The 16,256-nt window shown below is 46.1% G+C and overlaps 1 protein-coding gene across 2 annotated transcripts; it reads left to right on the top strand.

The window, feature by feature from the left end:
• The first annotated feature begins 6,673 nt into the window (after nucleotides 1-6,673).
• ZNF772 (zinc finger protein 772) lies at nucleotides 6,674-13,437 on the top strand. 2 transcript variants are annotated; one of them, XM_065926913.1, is made up of 4 exons: nucleotides 6,674-6,912; nucleotides 9,670-9,796; nucleotides 10,303-10,425; nucleotides 11,028-13,437. In XM_065926913.1, the coding sequence occupies exons 1-4, from the start codon at nucleotides 6,880-6,882 to the stop codon at nucleotides 12,173-12,175; spliced, it is 1,431 nt and encodes a 476-aa protein (XP_065782985.1). In that variant the 5' UTR covers nucleotides 6,674-6,879; the 3' UTR covers nucleotides 12,176-13,437. The 2 variants fall into 2 exon arrangements, with proteins under 2 accessions (XP_065782985.1, XP_065782986.1); XM_065926914.1 differs by lacking the exon at nucleotides 10,303-10,425.
• The last annotated feature ends 2,819 nt before the right edge of the window (nucleotides 13,438-16,256 follow it).

Raw genomic sequence — 16,256 nt, 5'->3', positions numbered from 1 at the left:
CCCGTTTATACTTCTAATCTTCTCCTTTTTAGGCATCAGTGAACTAAAATGGACTGGAATGGACACATTTAATTCAGATGACCGTTATATCTACTACTGTGGGCAAGAAGCCCTTAGAAGAAATGGAGTATCTCTTATAGTCAACAAAAGAGTCTGAAATGAAATACTTGGGTGAAATCTCAAAAATGAAAGAATGATCTTGGTTTGTTTTCAAGGCAAATCAATATCACAGAATCCAACTCTATGCCCCAACCACTAATGCCAAAGAAGCTGAAGTTGAACGGTACTTTGAAGGCCTACTACAACACCTAGAACTAACACCAAAAAAAAAAAAAAAAAATATGTCCTTTTCATCATAGGGGACTGGAATGCAAAAGTAGGAAGTCAAGAGATACTTGGAGTAACAGGCAAGTTTTGCCTTGGAGTACAAAATGAAGCAGGGCAAGGCTAACAGTTTTCCCAAAGAATGCACCAGTCATAGCAAACACCCTCTTCCAACATCACAAGAGAAGACTCTCCACATGGACATCACCAGATGGTCAATACTGAAATCAGATTGAATATGTTCTTTGCAGCCATAGATGGAGAAGCTCTATACAGTCAGCAAAGATAAGGCTGGAAGCTGACTGTGGCTCAGATCAAGAACCCTTTGTTGCCAAATTCAGAGTTAAATTGAAGAAAGTAGGGAAAACCACTAGGTCATTCACGTATGACCTAAGTCAAATCCCTTACCATTATACAGTAGAAGTGACAAATAGATTCAAGGAATTAGATCTGATAGAGTGCCTGAAGAACTAGGGAGGGAGGTTTGTAACACTGTACAGGACGTAGTGATCAAAACCATCCCCAAGAAAAAGAAATGCAAAAAGGCAAAATGATTGCCTGAGGCGGACTTACAAATAGCTGAGAAAAGAAGGTAAGCTGAAGGCAAAGGAGAAAAGGAAAGATATACCCTTTTGAATGCAGAATTCTAAAGAATATCAAGGAGAGATAAGAAAGACTTCCTAAGTGAATAATGCAAAGAAATAGAGGCAAACAACAGAATGGGAAGACTAGAGATCTCTTCAAGAGAATTCGAGATACCAAGGGAACATTTCATGCAAAGAAGGGCACAACAAAGAACATAAACAGTATGGACCTAACAGAAGCAGAAGATATTAAGGAGAGGTGGCAAGAATACACAGAAGAACTATACCAAAAGAAAAGGTCTTAATGACCCAGATAACCACGATGGTGTGATCACTCACCTAGAGCCAGACATCCTGGAGTGCGAAGTCAAGTGGGCTTTGGGAAGCATCACTACGGACAAAACTGGTGGAGGTAAAGGAATTCCAGTCCAGTTCAGTTCAGTCACTCAGTCATGTCCGATTTTTGCAACCCCAAGGACCGCAGCATGCCAGGCTTTCCTGTCCATCACCAACTCCCAGAGTTTACTTAAACTCACATCCTTTGAGTCAGTGATGCCATCCAGCCATCTCATCCTCTGTCATCCCCTTCTCCTCCCACCTTCAATCTTTCCCAGCATCAAGGTCTTTTCAGAGTTGAACTATTTCAAATCCTAAAAGATGGGGCTGTGAAAGTGAGAGGGTAACAGGCAGGAAGGCCAGGGGTCTCCAAATGGAGGAAGGAGGCTGCAAGTGCCAGGCATTTTCATCTCTCTTAAGCAGCAGGAAGAAACAAACCAGCAATATGTTTTTCCTTCTCTATACAAATTTAAAAGGAGGTTTCTCTTAAAATGCTGTGTTGCCATGACATCTGGTTTCACCTAAAGCTAACTACTCTCAAACCTTGAGTTAACCAATACATTTCTTTTTCTTATGGAAATGTTGTCTTAAGCTATGTTAATGTACCCCAGACTCTATCTTCAAGTTGGTTCCGCCAAATGGCCTAACTTACTTACTCAGGTATTATTCCCCTAATCTATGTAAACGGAACTATTTGTTGGTATTCTGCCCTTCTACAAGATTCAAGTCAATCGTTTTATGGCCAGGGATGAATTATCTGGTGCCATTCTAAATTTTATGACATTCCTTTCTTTTCATTAACAGACTGTGAGTGACTATATAACATACAGCTGAAGACTAGGAGGGGGTACTCTTTTGCCCCCTTCTGATGCCTATGTCAGAAGCTTTCTCTATCTCCTTTATACTTTAATAAAACTTTATTACACAAAAGCTCTGAGCGATCCAGCCTCGTCTCTGGCCCCGGATTGAATTCGTCTCCTCCGGAGGCCAAGAATCCTGCGTCTTATCGTTCAGCAACAACCTTTCAAAAGTGCTGCACTCAATATGCCAGCAAATTTGGAAAACTCTGCAGTGGCCACAGGACTGGAACTTCAGTCTTCAGACACAGACTTCAACACTATGTGAAGTGAGAACTCCTAGATGTTCAAGCTGGATTTAGTAAAGGCAGAGGAACCAGAGATCAAATTACCAACATCTGTTGGATCATAGAAAAAGCAAGAGTATTCCAGAAAAAACATGTACTTCTGCTTCACTATGCTAAAGCCTTTGACCATGTGGAACACAACAAACTGTGGAAAATTCTTAAAAGATGGGAATACCAGACCATCTTACCTGCCTCCTGAGAAACCTGTATGAAGGTGAAGAAGCAACAGTTAGAACCAGACATGGAACATCAGACTGGTTCCAGATTGAGAAAGGAGTACATCAAGGCTGTATATTGTCTCCGCCCCCCCCCGCCCCCCCCCCCCCCATTTAATTTATATACAGAGTACATGATGTGAAATGCCAGGCTGGATGAAGCACAAACTGGAATCAAGTTTGACAGGAGAAATATCAATAACCTCAGATATGTAAATGACACCACTCTATGGCAGAAAGCAAAGGGGGAACTGAAGAGCCTCTTGATGAAAGTGAAAGAAGAGAGTGAAAAAGCTGGCTTGAAATTCAACATTCAAAAAACTAAGATCATGGCCTCTGGTCCCATCAATTCACAGCAAATAGATGAGGTAACAATGGAAGGACTGATGTTGAAGTTGAAACTCCAATACTTTGGCCACCTGATGCAAAGAGCTGACTCATTTGAAAAGACCCTGATGCTGGGAAAGGTTGAAGTCAGGAGGAGAAGGGGACGACAGAGGATGAGATGGCTGGATGGCATCATTGACTCAATGAACATGAGTTTGGGTAAACTCCGGGAGTTGGAGATGGACAGGGAGGCCTGGCAAGCTGCGCCTGGGGTCACAGAGTCAGACATGACTGAACAACTGAACTGAACTGAATAATGGAAACAGTGACAGACTTTATTTTTGGGAGGCTCCAAAATCACTGCAGTTGGTGACTGCAGCCATGAAATTAAAATGACACTTGCTCCTTGGAGCAAAGGTTGAGCAACAACAACTCCTCCTTTTGGTTATGTCCTGTACAAAGTAGGGCTTGTACCCACCACGAATCTATGAAAGGGAATACAAATGGGCATGCGCTCAAGGCTGATTAGCAATTGTAATTTACATAACAGCAGGCTTTGTTGTTTATATCTCCCCATAATTCCACCTATGATAATTAGGTGTAGACTAGTCATAAACCCTTTATCAGCTCCTAACTGCCTAACTGCCCAAGGTTACTTGGAGAAGCTCCTGTGGTCATTTTGTATCCGCAGAGTGCCTAGGGCACATGAGTAGTAGTTGAAAAGTCTCTGCAGTTATTTTGTAGCATATATGTGAGTTCTGGGTATGTCTGGAATGGAGTTTAGAGATCAGCTTGCATCCCTTTCAGGCAGGCCTCCCCTCAACACTCATGTCTAACATTCTACCCAATACAACTAACCACCCTCCCTGACTTTCCAGTTTTTCTTAAAACTTTTAGGGAGTTCAGGGTTTTGGGCATGAGACATCCATTTCCTTACCTGTCTCTGCAGTGAACCTTTCACTGCTCCAAAACCCTACATTTTGGTATAATTTGGCCTCACTGTTGGTGGGCCACACAGACTTGCATTGAGTAACAGCGCTGCAGATATTGTGGTGGAGGAGAAATCATAGTGAGAAACTCTGCCAGACTCTCTAAAGACCATCCTTATTGTAGATGGGCTTGTATTTCAATGTCCCTGGGCAGCTGGTGCTCCAGTATTTCATTCTCTTGAAGGACTTAAAGAGGATCTTGAGGACCATAAGAAAGTGGTTTCCTTAGAGTGAACCAATTATATGTTACCAAGTGTCCTTTGCCAGTGCTATGCCCAATATAAAAAACCTGGTGATGAAGCAAAGACTGAGTTCTGAATGTAGGTGATGATATAGTCAAGGATCCCAAAAAACAAAAGCAAATAAAAAAACACATCAGTACATACACAACTCAATATGGCCTTGGCACCTGGCAAAGTAGTTTTATCAACAAAGGAGTACCAGCTCTGGCATCCCACGAAGGGGAGATGTTTTTATCTTTATCTCAAAAATGGACAGTCTTTACTTCTGGTCAGTGTATTCTTTTCTTTAATAACTAATGCAGATATGCAGTGCATATTTGATAAGCCACAAACAGGCTGTTTTGATTAGCCTAAAGTTCAAGTTAAATTATTGTATAAGCCAGAATGACTTTCCCATAACTTCAGTCACTTCAGTTCAGTTGCTCAGTTGTGTCCCTTTGCGACTCCTTGGACTGCAGCATGCCAGGCTTCCCTGTCCATCCCATACCTTAGTAAATGAAAATTTCTCTGGTCACTTTTCTCTTCTGATATTTTTGATACCTAAAATGAATTGAATACATCTGTGTATACAGAGTGAGAAATATTTCTGTAATAGGGGTAGGGCAGACCCTAGCTAAAGCAGTCCCACTAAGCCATTGGTTTCAGGGGTGCAGTGAACCCTCCACCTCTTCTGTATAAAAGTAACCTGCATCCAGACTGAGGGAAGATGGTTTTTTTGAGATGCCAGCCTGCCATCTTCTAGGTCTGCTAGCTTTCTGAATAAAGTCATCATTCCTTGTTCCAACAATGTCTTCATTGTCTTCCAGTTTATTGGCCTGTAATACAGTGAGCAGAGTAAGCTTGGGCCCCATAACATATCTTATAAAAAAAGTGTTAATTCCTGGGTTAGACACAAAAACTAATTGTAATGGCAGGACAAATAGTTTCTAGAGTAACCAGAGACACCAGAGTTGTCCACCTGTTCGGTAGCACCCCAAATCCCTACTGCACTTTCATGTCATGGTGGCCATGTCTGGAGTCTCTGTTGCTCTTGTTTCTGACTAAATCCTGAGGCCCACAGAAGCAATCGTAGCGCTTCACAATCCGGGTGTACATTTGATAACAACATACTATATATTAGCTTCCCACTATAGAGGTCTGATTTGTGTTAGCATCTGGTGTGTTCATTTGATTTTTCTGATGAGCATTCTCCATGTTGCTCAGTCGTGTCTGACTTTTTTTGCGACCCCATGGACTGCACCATGCCAGGCTTTCCTGTCCATCACCAATTCCCAGAGCTTGCTCAAACCCATGTCCATTGAGTCGGTGGTGCCATCCAACCATCTCATCCTCTGTCATCCCATTCTCCTCCCGCCTTCAATCTTTCCCAGCATTAGGGTCTTTTCCAGTGAGTCAGTTCTTCACATCAGGTGGCCAAAGGATTGGAGTTTCAGGTTGAACATCAGTCCTTCCAATGAATATTCAGGACTAATTTCCTGTACTCCAAAATCATTGCAGATAGTGACTGCAGTCATGAAATTAAAAGACGCTTGCTCCTTGGAAGGGAAGTTATGACAAACCTAGACAGCATATTAAAAAGCAGAGATATTACTTTGCCAACGAAGGTCCGTCTAGACAAGGCTATGATTTTTCCAGTAGTCGTGTATGGATGTGAGAGTTGGACTAAAAAGAAAGCTGAGCGCCAAAGAATTGATCCTTTTGAACTGTGGTGTTGGAGGAGACTCTTGAGAGTCCCTTGGACTGCAAGGAGATCCAACCAGTCCATCCTAAAGGAGATCAGTTCTGGGTGTTCATTGGAAGGACTGATGTTGAAGCTGAAACTCCGGTGCTTTGGCCACTTGAGGTGAAGAGCTCGGGTGAAAAGCTGAGAGCTCATTGGAGAAGACCCTGATGCTGGGAGTGATTGAGGGCAGGAGGAGAAGGGGATGACAGAGGATGATATGGTTGGATGGCATCACCGACTCAATGACATGAATTTGGGTAAACTCCGGGAGTTGGTGATGGACAGGGAGGCCTGGCATGCTGCAGTCCATGGGGCTGTGAAGAGTCGGGCACTGAGCGACAACTGAACTGGCTGGATCTCCTTGCAGTCCAAGGGTCTCTCAAGAGTCTTCTCCAACACCACAGTTCAAAAGCATCAATTCTTCGGCGCTCAGCTTTGTTTATAGTTCAATTCTCACATCCATACATGAGTACTGAACGTTTCTGTGTTGCGTTATAGAATACACTCCCTGGAAATATAGGCGTGCCTCCTTTAAGAGGATGCAACGCTTTGCCTAATCCTCAAACTGAAAGAAACCTTTTCCACGCGGTGTTAGCTAGGTAGCTCCACTTGTGACCTGGAGGTGGCGCCGATGCCCCACTTCATCGTTGGTGCTGTGGGAACTACATTACCCAGGAGTCTCGGCAGCTCTGGGCCAATGAAGCCCCAAGAAAGAGGAGTTTCCGTTCACAGGGACGATGCCTGGGCGGGACTTCCTGTTCTCGTTTTGGGCGGACATATTGTTTGCTTTCGGATTAGTCCGCCAGCTCCGGCTCCAGAAGGCTACGTCACACAGGAGGTGACGCGAGGCGGAAAACGTGAGCGGCGTTGTTGCTCTGAAGAGCGGCGGACTTGAGGCTTGGTAGCGGCAGTGCTCGGGTGGCCCGGCCGCCGGAGCCCGGCACCTAGCACCTGTCGCTCTGTAGCTGCTCGTCTTCCCCAGTCCTCGGGTGCCGATGGCGGCCGCCGTGCTGACGGACCCGGCGCAGGTGGGTGCTGCGCCCCCGGGTCCTCCCTCGACCTCCGTCTCTGAATCCTGAAGCCTCGAAAGAAGGAAGCCTCAGAGCCCCAGCTCTGGGCCCTGTGTCCCGACTGTGGGGGCGCTCTTGGGCGGACATTTCTGACAGCCCGCGTGATGGGATGACAGGACGTTACAGAAGGTGGGGCCGGAATGTGCAGAGCATTTGGGAAACCTGGAGTCTGAGTCTTTGGTGTCTGAAAAGATCAGAGGGTCGGAGCAGCTGTGCCTTCATTCTGAAGGTGATGGGAGCACGGAAGGTTCTAAACAGACCACCAAAGATGATCTAAAATGTAGACTGTCCAGGTGTGAACAGACTTGACCTGAGAGTGGGGACAGTGGAGCCCAGCAATGTGGAGGGGTAGTCCAAGGCCGCGCGGTTGTTAGATGGCCCTGAGGACACACAGGGTGTCCTGTCACACAGGGTGGACTGCACACAGGGTGGACTGTCAGCCTCAGGTCCTTGTGGCAGAGCAGCAACAGGAGAGAGGCCTGAGGCTCTCGTGGGGCTCTTTCGTGGTTGCTTCTCTCTCACAGTCTCCCTGTACCTACAGGTTCTCCGACCTCGGAAGTAATTATGGGGTTTATACAGGTGAGACAGGATGTCCCGTCTCTTATCGATTCCACCTTCACCCTCACCCATCAGGGTTCCAGGATTGTGATGTCATAGAACACTTTACCTTGTACTCTCCCAGCTCTTGAGTCTGAAGACCCCTGAGAAACACCAAGCTCAGAGTTTTTTCAGTCCAGTCCAGGAGTTATATGGCAGGGCTCTGACTCCTGGTGACCATTGGAATAAGGTGTTTCAGTTTTTCTAGGCACAGGAACCAGCATACCTGATGGTGAGATTGAATTGGGAATTTTTTTTTAAATACAGATCTTTACCAAGTCTGGTAGCAGGAGTGAGGCCTGAAATGGCCAACTGAGCAGCTAGGCCTCTGTTCTGAGGGTCCTGTAGCCATGGCAGATGTGGAGCAGAGGAGGGAGGTGATCTGATCTGATCTCCATTTTCACAGCTTCCCTGTAGATTCCAGGTTTGATCTCTGGGTTTGGAAGATCCCTTGGAGAAGGAAATGGCAATCCACTCCAGTGTTCTTGCTTGGGAAATCCCATGGACAGAGGAGCCTGGCAGGCTACAATTCATGCGGTCGGAAAGAGTTGGGCACACGTTAGTGACTATACAGCAACAACGACAATTCTGAATTTCAAGTGGAGAACAGGCCGTGTGGTGAGGGTTGAGGACATTAGGATAGAGGGGAGGAGAAAGACTGGGGAGAAGGCTGCTTCTGTATTCCAGGCAAGTTGTAATAATGGATGGGGCAGAGGGGTCGCTGTGTAGATGGAAGCATTTGGGTCAGATTTTCTGTGTAGGAAAGAGACAGCCCCAAGGTGTTAGGCCGTATCAGTCAGACGGGTAGAAGAGCCATCAGCTGAGGTGGGCAAGTTAGTGGTAGAAGTAACTCTGCTTAGGGGTATCAGTAGTTTTTTTGTGGCCACGTGGAGAGTCTGAGATGTGCCAGAGAACCCTTGGAGTGTCCAGTGAGCTGCTGGACACAGGGCTGAAGTTATATGGAGGGGTTCAGGAGAGAGACATCCAAAAAGTAGAAGATGGCATGTACATAGGTTGACAAGGGAGAAACTACAGCAACAGAACAGTACCCTCCTGCTGCGTCCAGCACAGCTGGTGAGAAAGACCTGATATGGCAAGCATGTAAGGAAAAAACAGACACATATAATTTGGCAAGTGGGGAGTCGGGACCCTCCTGCTCTCCATGACAGGAAGACAAAATGTCTCCTTTCAGCCCACACTTTTATTGGCAGAAGTCACATGAGATCATTAGAGAAGAGCTGCACTGGGGAGTTTGATCAGCACACTGTAAAGGGGGAGTAAAGTTATGGCTCTGCTGTTGATTAGGAACATCTTGTTTTGTTTCCATGGGGATGGACTCAGGCAGGCAGTGAAACAGAGCAGAGAGCACGTCCCACCCCAAGAATGTCCGTTTGGCATACTTACTAGGACAGTCAGGAGGGCGCAGTTTGCCGCACCCTGGAGTCATGGGGCAGGTGCTGGTCTCTGCGCCAGGCCGCAGCGCCCTCCTGCTGTCTCCCGGGAATGGTTGCCTGGTAACGGATACTCAGTACCCGGTGCCTGCAAATGGCTGCGCGCCAGCTCCACACCTATATTACCCGTCGATCTCCTCAAGGTTTGGTGGCATGTGAACTACATTACCCAGAAGGCTCTGCTCTCTGTGGGGCAGTTAGTGAGCTAGGAAGGTGATGGTGGAGGCCAACAACTGGGTAAGGGGCCAGAGCTGTGAGAGAGTGATCCAGAAGAGCAATGTGCATGTGGAAAAGGAGTGTGAATTGATGGCCCTTGGGCCCTGGTTTGGGGGACTTAAGGAAGAAAGATGAGCCTAACTTCGGTTGTCTGGTAACCATGATTTTAGCAGCTTTCAAAGAAGTGGCTGGAAGGAGGTGGGTGGGAGTGCTGTGCCCCATGCCAGCCCCAGAGTTTAGACAGGCCTTTCTGCCCCAACTGCCTGTTGTTGCTGTGGGTGGACACAGTGGTCAACGGGGCCCTGAGGAGAGAGCAGACATACACGGCACCTGGTGCTGGCGTCTCCTCGGAGTTGAGCTGGGTGGGTAGGAATGGTCAGGGGAGTTCTGCGGGGCAGGTGGGATCCTTGGGAAGGAGACTGCTCACAGACTGCTCTCTCCATTGTGGCAGGGAAATGTGACCTTTGAGGATGTGTTCGTGTCCTTCTCCCAGGAGGAGTGGGGGCTCCTTGGTGAGGCTCAGAGGCTCCTGTACCGCGAAGTGATGCTGGAGAACTTTGCACTGATGGCCTCACTGGGTAAGGCCCTCTTGTCCCCTGCAGTGCCTGGACTGGGCTCTCCCCCTTCCCTGTTTCCTGGATCAGAACCATAGGCAGCACCAGCACCCACCCTGGCGTAGATGCCGGGGGTGCCAGGTGTGAACTGTGGGCTCCAGCACCTCTGGTTTCTGAGCAGTCCCACTGCCTGCTGCCCTGAAGGCTTGCATGGAGGAGTGCAGGCATGACGTGTCCAGTTGTTACCTGCTGGATCATGTCCGATTTGTCCTCTCCTGACTGGGTGCCTCTGTCCAGATCCATGGCACTCTTGGGCCCCAGGTTGTGCCCCTTCCTCTAGCTGACATTTCTCATAGCCTACCTGTATCAGGAATCCCAAGGACCCAGTACAATCACTCCTTGTTGGGACCACTAGGTTATTCCTGCAGTACAGTACTTCAGAGTTATTTTCATGATATTTAGGTTTCTTCTCTGAGGGGTGGGTCACCCACACCTGTGCTGGCCATTTACCTGTCCTGTCTTTTCCTTAGGATACACATCTTCCGTGTCCCATGGGGTTTCCCCACAGGAGCTGGGCAGGGAGCCCTGGGTCTCTGACCGGGCCGACACGTCTCCAGCCCTGACCAGAGGGGCTCAGAGTGCAGGTGCCCCTGGTGAGTGGGAGCTGGGGAAGGTGTGATGTCAGGCTGGGTTCTGGCCACTCTCCAGCCTCTCAGTGCCACTGCCCACACTTCATTCCTGTCTGTACTGCCCTGTTTGCACACACTGTTTCTGCTGTGACCTTTGGCAGTTCCTCACCTCTGCCCACATCTCAGCTGTTCCTCTCCGCTGCCGCCTCCATACTACTCTCCAACACTGGCTTATATGCTCTGTGTGTCATGAGAGGTGCACATCAAATAATTGTTATATACCAGCTATTCTGTTGATTTGTAGCTGTTTAGCAAGCACACTGTTCTTCTGCACGTCTCCCCAGCTGCCAAGGCCTTCCTACAATGCATTTATGGATAATTTCACTGGGGACCCTGGCTCTTTCTGGGCTGTTCCTCAGATCTGTGTCCTCTCCCCATCAAAGCCGCTTCCAGCCTGTGACCTTTAGATGCCAAAGACTGTGGAGCAGCCCTTTACTCAACTTGCACCCTGGCCTTTTGTCCTGATGGCAGACCTCAGTCTTAGTTTTGATAAACACGCATTTGTAATAACTGCCCCTTTCCCACCAGTGTCACTGTGTACTTTACCAGCATTTGTCTGCTTTCAGGTTGTTGGCATGGAATGGAGGAGGATGAGATCCATTTTGAGCAGAGCATTTCTGTAAAAAGAGTGTCTCAGGGCATGATTCCTAAGATGATTCCATCTTCCCAGAAGGCCCACCCCTGTGAGACATGTGGCCCGATCTTGAGAGATGTTCTGCATATGGCTAAGCATCAGGAAACACGTGCTGGGCAGAAACCATACCTGTGTGTGGCGTGTGGGAAACAGCTGTGGTTCAGTGCAAACTTCACCCTCCTCTGTCAGCACAGTGGAGAGAAGCCCCGCAGAAGGGACACGCACAGGGCCCTTCTTGTGAGCAGCTGCCCTGTCCAGTTGTCGGAGACACCCTTTGCCACGGGGGAGGGTTGTGAGGATTTCCCAACCGGCTCAAGCGTGTTTCAGCACCATTACCCTCTTAGCAAGTGGAAGCCACAAAGTGACACCCACTGTGCAGAGGTCTTTCACGGTGGACAAAAGCATTATGAGTGCAGCGAATGTGGGAAGGCCTTCAGCCGCAAAGACTCACTTGTTCAGCACCAGAGAGTCCACACTGGAGAGAGGCCTTACAAGTGCAGCGAATGTGGGAAAACCTTTAGCCGCAAACCCATCCTCGCGCAGCACCAGAGGATCCACACTGGAGAGATGCCTTACGAGTGTGGCATGTGTGGGAAAGTTTTTAATCATAGCTCTAATCTCATTGTACACCAGAGAGTCCACACTGGAGCACGGCCTTACAAGTGCAGCGAATGTGGGAAAGCCTACAGTCACAAATCCACACTTGTTCAGCATGAGAGTATCCACACTGGAGAAAGGCCTTATGAGTGCAGTGAATGTGGGAAATACTTTGGCCACAAATACAGACTCATTAAACACTGGAGTGTTCATACTGGGGCACGGCCTTATGAGTGCATTGCATGTGGGAAGTTTTTCAGCCAAAGCTCCGATCTTATTGCCCACCAGAGAGTTCACAATGGTGAGAAGCCGTATGTGTGCAGTGAGTGTGGAAAAGCCTTTAGCCACAAACATGTGCTTATCCAGCACCTTAGAATCCACACTGGAGAAAGGCCGTATAAATGCAGTGAGTGTGGGAAAGCCTTCAGGCAAAGGGCTTCCCTCATCAGACATTGGAAGGTTCACGCTGGAGAAAGGTCTTAGGAGAGCAGGGAATATTCCGTCTTATTCAACATAGTGGGTGACACCAGAGAGAGGCTCCGAGAGGAGCCTTGGTGAGTAGCCATAAACTGGAAGATGAGCCTCTTGTTTGAACTCCCACCCTGAGGAGATTCTTCTGTGTGCCAGCTCTGTGGGAAGCGTTCTGGGGCAGTATTGCACTTTGTAACATGCCTTGGCCACTGTGAAAGGCCTCTACATGCTTGCCAGAAGTGTGTCACTGCCAGCGTCTGAAAGAAGCCATACATCTGTGGAACAGCAGGGCCCCACACTGTGTGTATGCCACCCCAGATGCTTTGATGGGCAAGATCTCTGCTCTTCCTGCCTTCCCTAGAGGGCACCATCAGTAGCCTGACCCTACTGATGATCCTCATTCCTTCCTGCTCCCTACTGGTGGAAGCATGGGTGTGACCCAGTATGGGTCAGAAGAATGCAAGCTTGGTTCTGCTGGTTGCCCACAGAGATGTCCGTTTTTCAGACTGTTGGTCTCTTGTGACCCCTGTGATGAGTTTGACCAGCCCCCGAGTCACCTGACCTGGAAACTGTCTGCCTCATATTGTTCTGGTTTTGCAACACATGCCTTAGTTTCTAAGTTATCTTTACTCCTGGGAATTTTGTTCACTCTGTGGGTTGAGTTGAGAACAGAATTGGACTTGCCAGCCTGAAAGAATGAACAGCTTGTGTGAGAGCGCCAACTGTGAGTCTCAGTAGTATTTGCAGAATGGTGAAGAAAGAACAGCTCTTGTTCTAGTTTCAGCCTAATTTACATCGCTGCTCAAGGCCTCCTGGGAAAGAATACCCGGCTTTGCAGGCTAATTGTGTGTCCTGTATGCTGAGATGATTTGTGTGACCAAGGTCTTCTTGAGCACATTGTCAAGGTCTTGACAACCTCTGATGTATGTGGGAGCAGCATGAATTGGATCCCTTGTTCCCAGGGAATGTTTCAGAATTTGATTCCCTGGGACCTGCTGGCATCCCTGACATCTATTATTTGGTAGGCAGATGTCACTGTCTCCTTCAAGGACCAGTTAGGAATCAGAATTGATACAGAGACACTGATTAATAGAAAGTTGGGAGACCATAGCCAATTACAGGGAATGGAACTCTTTTAAAGGTGTATCCACAAACCTGTCCATCACTGTGACTTTGGTATGAGGGTTTATGGAGATTCTCATGACTCTCATATTTGTGTCTCACGATCTTACGGCGATGGTTACTGTCTAAAATACAATGAAAATATTCTGCAATTACACATATCTACAGTGTATAATTTGATGTTTTTATTTGTGTGTGACCTCATGGATTATAGTCTTCCAGGCTTCTGTCCTCCTATCCATGGGATTTTCTAGGCCAGATTACTGGAGTGGGTTGCCATTTCCTTCTCCAGGGGATCTTCATGACCCAGGGATCAAATCCCTGAACCCCTGTTGGATTCTTTACCACTGAGTTTTGATACATGTTTGCACCTTTGAAACCAAGTTTCCTGATTCCTTTTGTATTATCTCTTCCCTTCACCCTTGCTAGACAACCACTCATCTTGCTTTCTGTCACTATAGATTTGCTTTCATTTCTTAGAATTTTAAATGTGTGTGAGTATAGAATAACTTAAAATGTATTTTTATGTTTCTGGCCTTTTAAACTCTGCATAATTATTTTATGATTTATCAGTGTTCTGTGTATCAGTTCATTCTTTTTCATCCATACTTTTGCTTAAAGTATTCCACTTTAGAGAAATAGTTCCAAAGCAAGTGACCCAGGAGAGAACTCACAAAGACAAAACTACAGTTTCTGTTATGACCTTAACCTGGAAGTGATGTGCCAGCGTTTCTGACTTATTCGATGGATAACACAGACTAACCTGGTACACAGTGCAAGGGGACTCACTTTACAACAGTGAGAATGCAACGTGGTAGGTATTTGTGGGAGCATTTCTTGGATGCTGGTGACTACAATCATAGTTGTTTTTCTTTTTTTTACCTTTGTGTATAGCCTTTTAATGAGGAATTATATTGACTGATTTCAGAAGTTAAAGCAACCTTGCATTTCTGAGGTAAACCCCATTTGATCATGATGCACTACTCTGCATGGTTCAATTTTATATGCTGGTTTTCTTTCTTTTTTGTTGTTGAAGATTTTTGTATCTATGCTCATGAGAGCTGTTAGTCTCTCTCTCTCTCTCTTTTTTGGTTCTGATATTTTTAATGCTTGGGTTTGGTTGCTATCAGTGTAATTTTGGGTTTACTATCTCCTGCTCTTTAATTTTCTGGACAAGTTTGTGAAGAATTGAGAGTATTTCTTTTTGTTTGATAGAATTCACCAGTAAAGTATGTAGGCCTGGAGTCTATTTTGTGGAAAAGTTTCTAACTGTAAAATTGCATAGTAAACCTGTGCTATGCTTAGTCACTCAGTCGTGTCCAACTCTCCCTCTGTAGACCACCAGGTTCCTCTGTCCGTGGGATTTTCCAGGCAAGAGTACTGGAGTGGGGTGCCATTTCCTGCTCCAGAGGATCTTCCCAACCCAGGGATTGAACTTGCCTCTCAGCAGTGTAGTGAAGTCGCTCAGCCATGTCTGACTCTTTGCAACCCCATGGACTGTAGCCTACCCAGCACCTCTGTCCGTGGGATTTTCCAGGCAAGAGTACTGGAGTGGGTTGTCGTTTCCTGCTCCAGGGAATCTTGCCTCTCTTGCGTCTCCTGACCTGGCAGGCAGATTGCTTACCACTAGCGCCACCTGGGAAGCCATCGTGGACCTAGGTTTGTAGAATTTACCCTCTCCCCCCCACACACACCTATACACTCTGAGTTTTGGTAGTTTGTATCTTTCTCGTGAAGTTTTTTATTTAAGTACTCAAAATTTTCAAGCTATTCTCTTATTATTTTAGTACCTGTAGAATCTGTAGTGGTGCTTCCTCTCTTATTTTTATACTGATAATGTCTGTGTTTTTTTTTTCTTTATAGTGATTTATCAGCTTTATTGACCTTCTTGACTTCACTGATTTTTCCGTTTTGTTTTCCCTCATTTTGACTTTACTGTTACCTTTTACTTTTATTATCTTTCATTTCTCTTCTGCTACTTTTTAGCATAGAAGCTGAGTTCCTTCATTTGAAACCTTTGGGTTTTTTGCTAATATAGGTGCTGAATACTAAGAATCACTCTGTAACAACTGCTTTAGTAACCTCCCACAAAATTTAATATGTTGTATTTTCATTTAAATTATTTTAAACCTTTTCCAGTTTTGTTTTAACTTTCTTCTGACACACGGTTCTTTTAGAAGTATGTTATTTGGGCTTTTCTTTTTGGAAATTGATTTCTAATTTAATTCATTACAGTCAAAGTATACACATTATGACTTGAATTATTTACATTTATAGGTATTTGCTTTATGGCCCAGAATGTGGGTTATCCTGTGTTTCACGTTAACTTGAAATAAATGTACATTGTTTTTTTGTTTGGCGGAGAGTTTCTACAAATGTCATCTCAAGCTAATGTAACTAACAATGTCTAAGTTTATATCCTTACTGATGGGATGGGCACTGCTCTGTCAATTATTTGAATGGGGTTGTTGACATCTCTGACTCTAAAAGTGGATTTTCCTATTTTTCTGTTTAGTTCTATCATGTTTTTCTTTGTGCTGTTTATTTTTATTCTATTTTTGTTTTTTTATTTGCTTTGTGTCTTTTTATTAGGTGGATAAACATTTCCTATTGTTGTGTCCAGTTAATGAGTAGACCTCTTTGGCATTAAGAAAAGGCCCTCTTGGGACTTCCCTGGTGGCCCAGTGGTTAGGACTCTGTATAAATGCCGCATGCTAGCTGATGGCGCCACTGGAGCGTTAGACTCTGTACTCCCAATGCAGGGGCCTGGGTTCAGTCCCTGGTCAGGGAACTAGATCCCCCACGCCACAACTAAAGCCTGGGGTCCTCTTTATCTATAGTGATATTCTTTTACCTACAACCCACCTTGTCACACACTGTTAACATTGTGTAGTTTTGATTCAGTACTCATTTTGCCTTTTTGAGCAAGTGAAAGTTGCTCAGTCATGCCCGATTCTTTGCGACCCCATGG

The sequence above is a fragment of the Muntiacus reevesi genome, chromosome 2 (assembly GCF_963930625.1).
Source record: "Muntiacus reevesi chromosome 2, mMunRee1.1, whole genome shotgun sequence".
Lineage (NCBI taxonomy): Eukaryota > Metazoa > Chordata > Mammalia > Artiodactyla > Cervidae > Muntiacus > Muntiacus reevesi.
This window is presented reverse-complemented; position numbering and strand designations above follow the sequence as displayed.

Coding starts and splice junctions, on each gene's coding strand:
- ZNF772 (XM_065926913.1), top strand. CDS start 6,880: ATGGCGGCCGCCGTGCTGACGGACCCGGCGCAG. Junction 6,913..9,669: donor TGCTGACGGACCCGGCGCAG/GTGGGTGCTGCG, acceptor CCATTGTGGCAG/GGAAATGTGACCTTTGAGGA. Junction 10,426..11,027: donor TCAGAGTGCAGGTGCCCCTG/GTGAGTGGGAGC, acceptor GTCTGCTTTCAG/GTTGTTGGCATGGAATGGAG.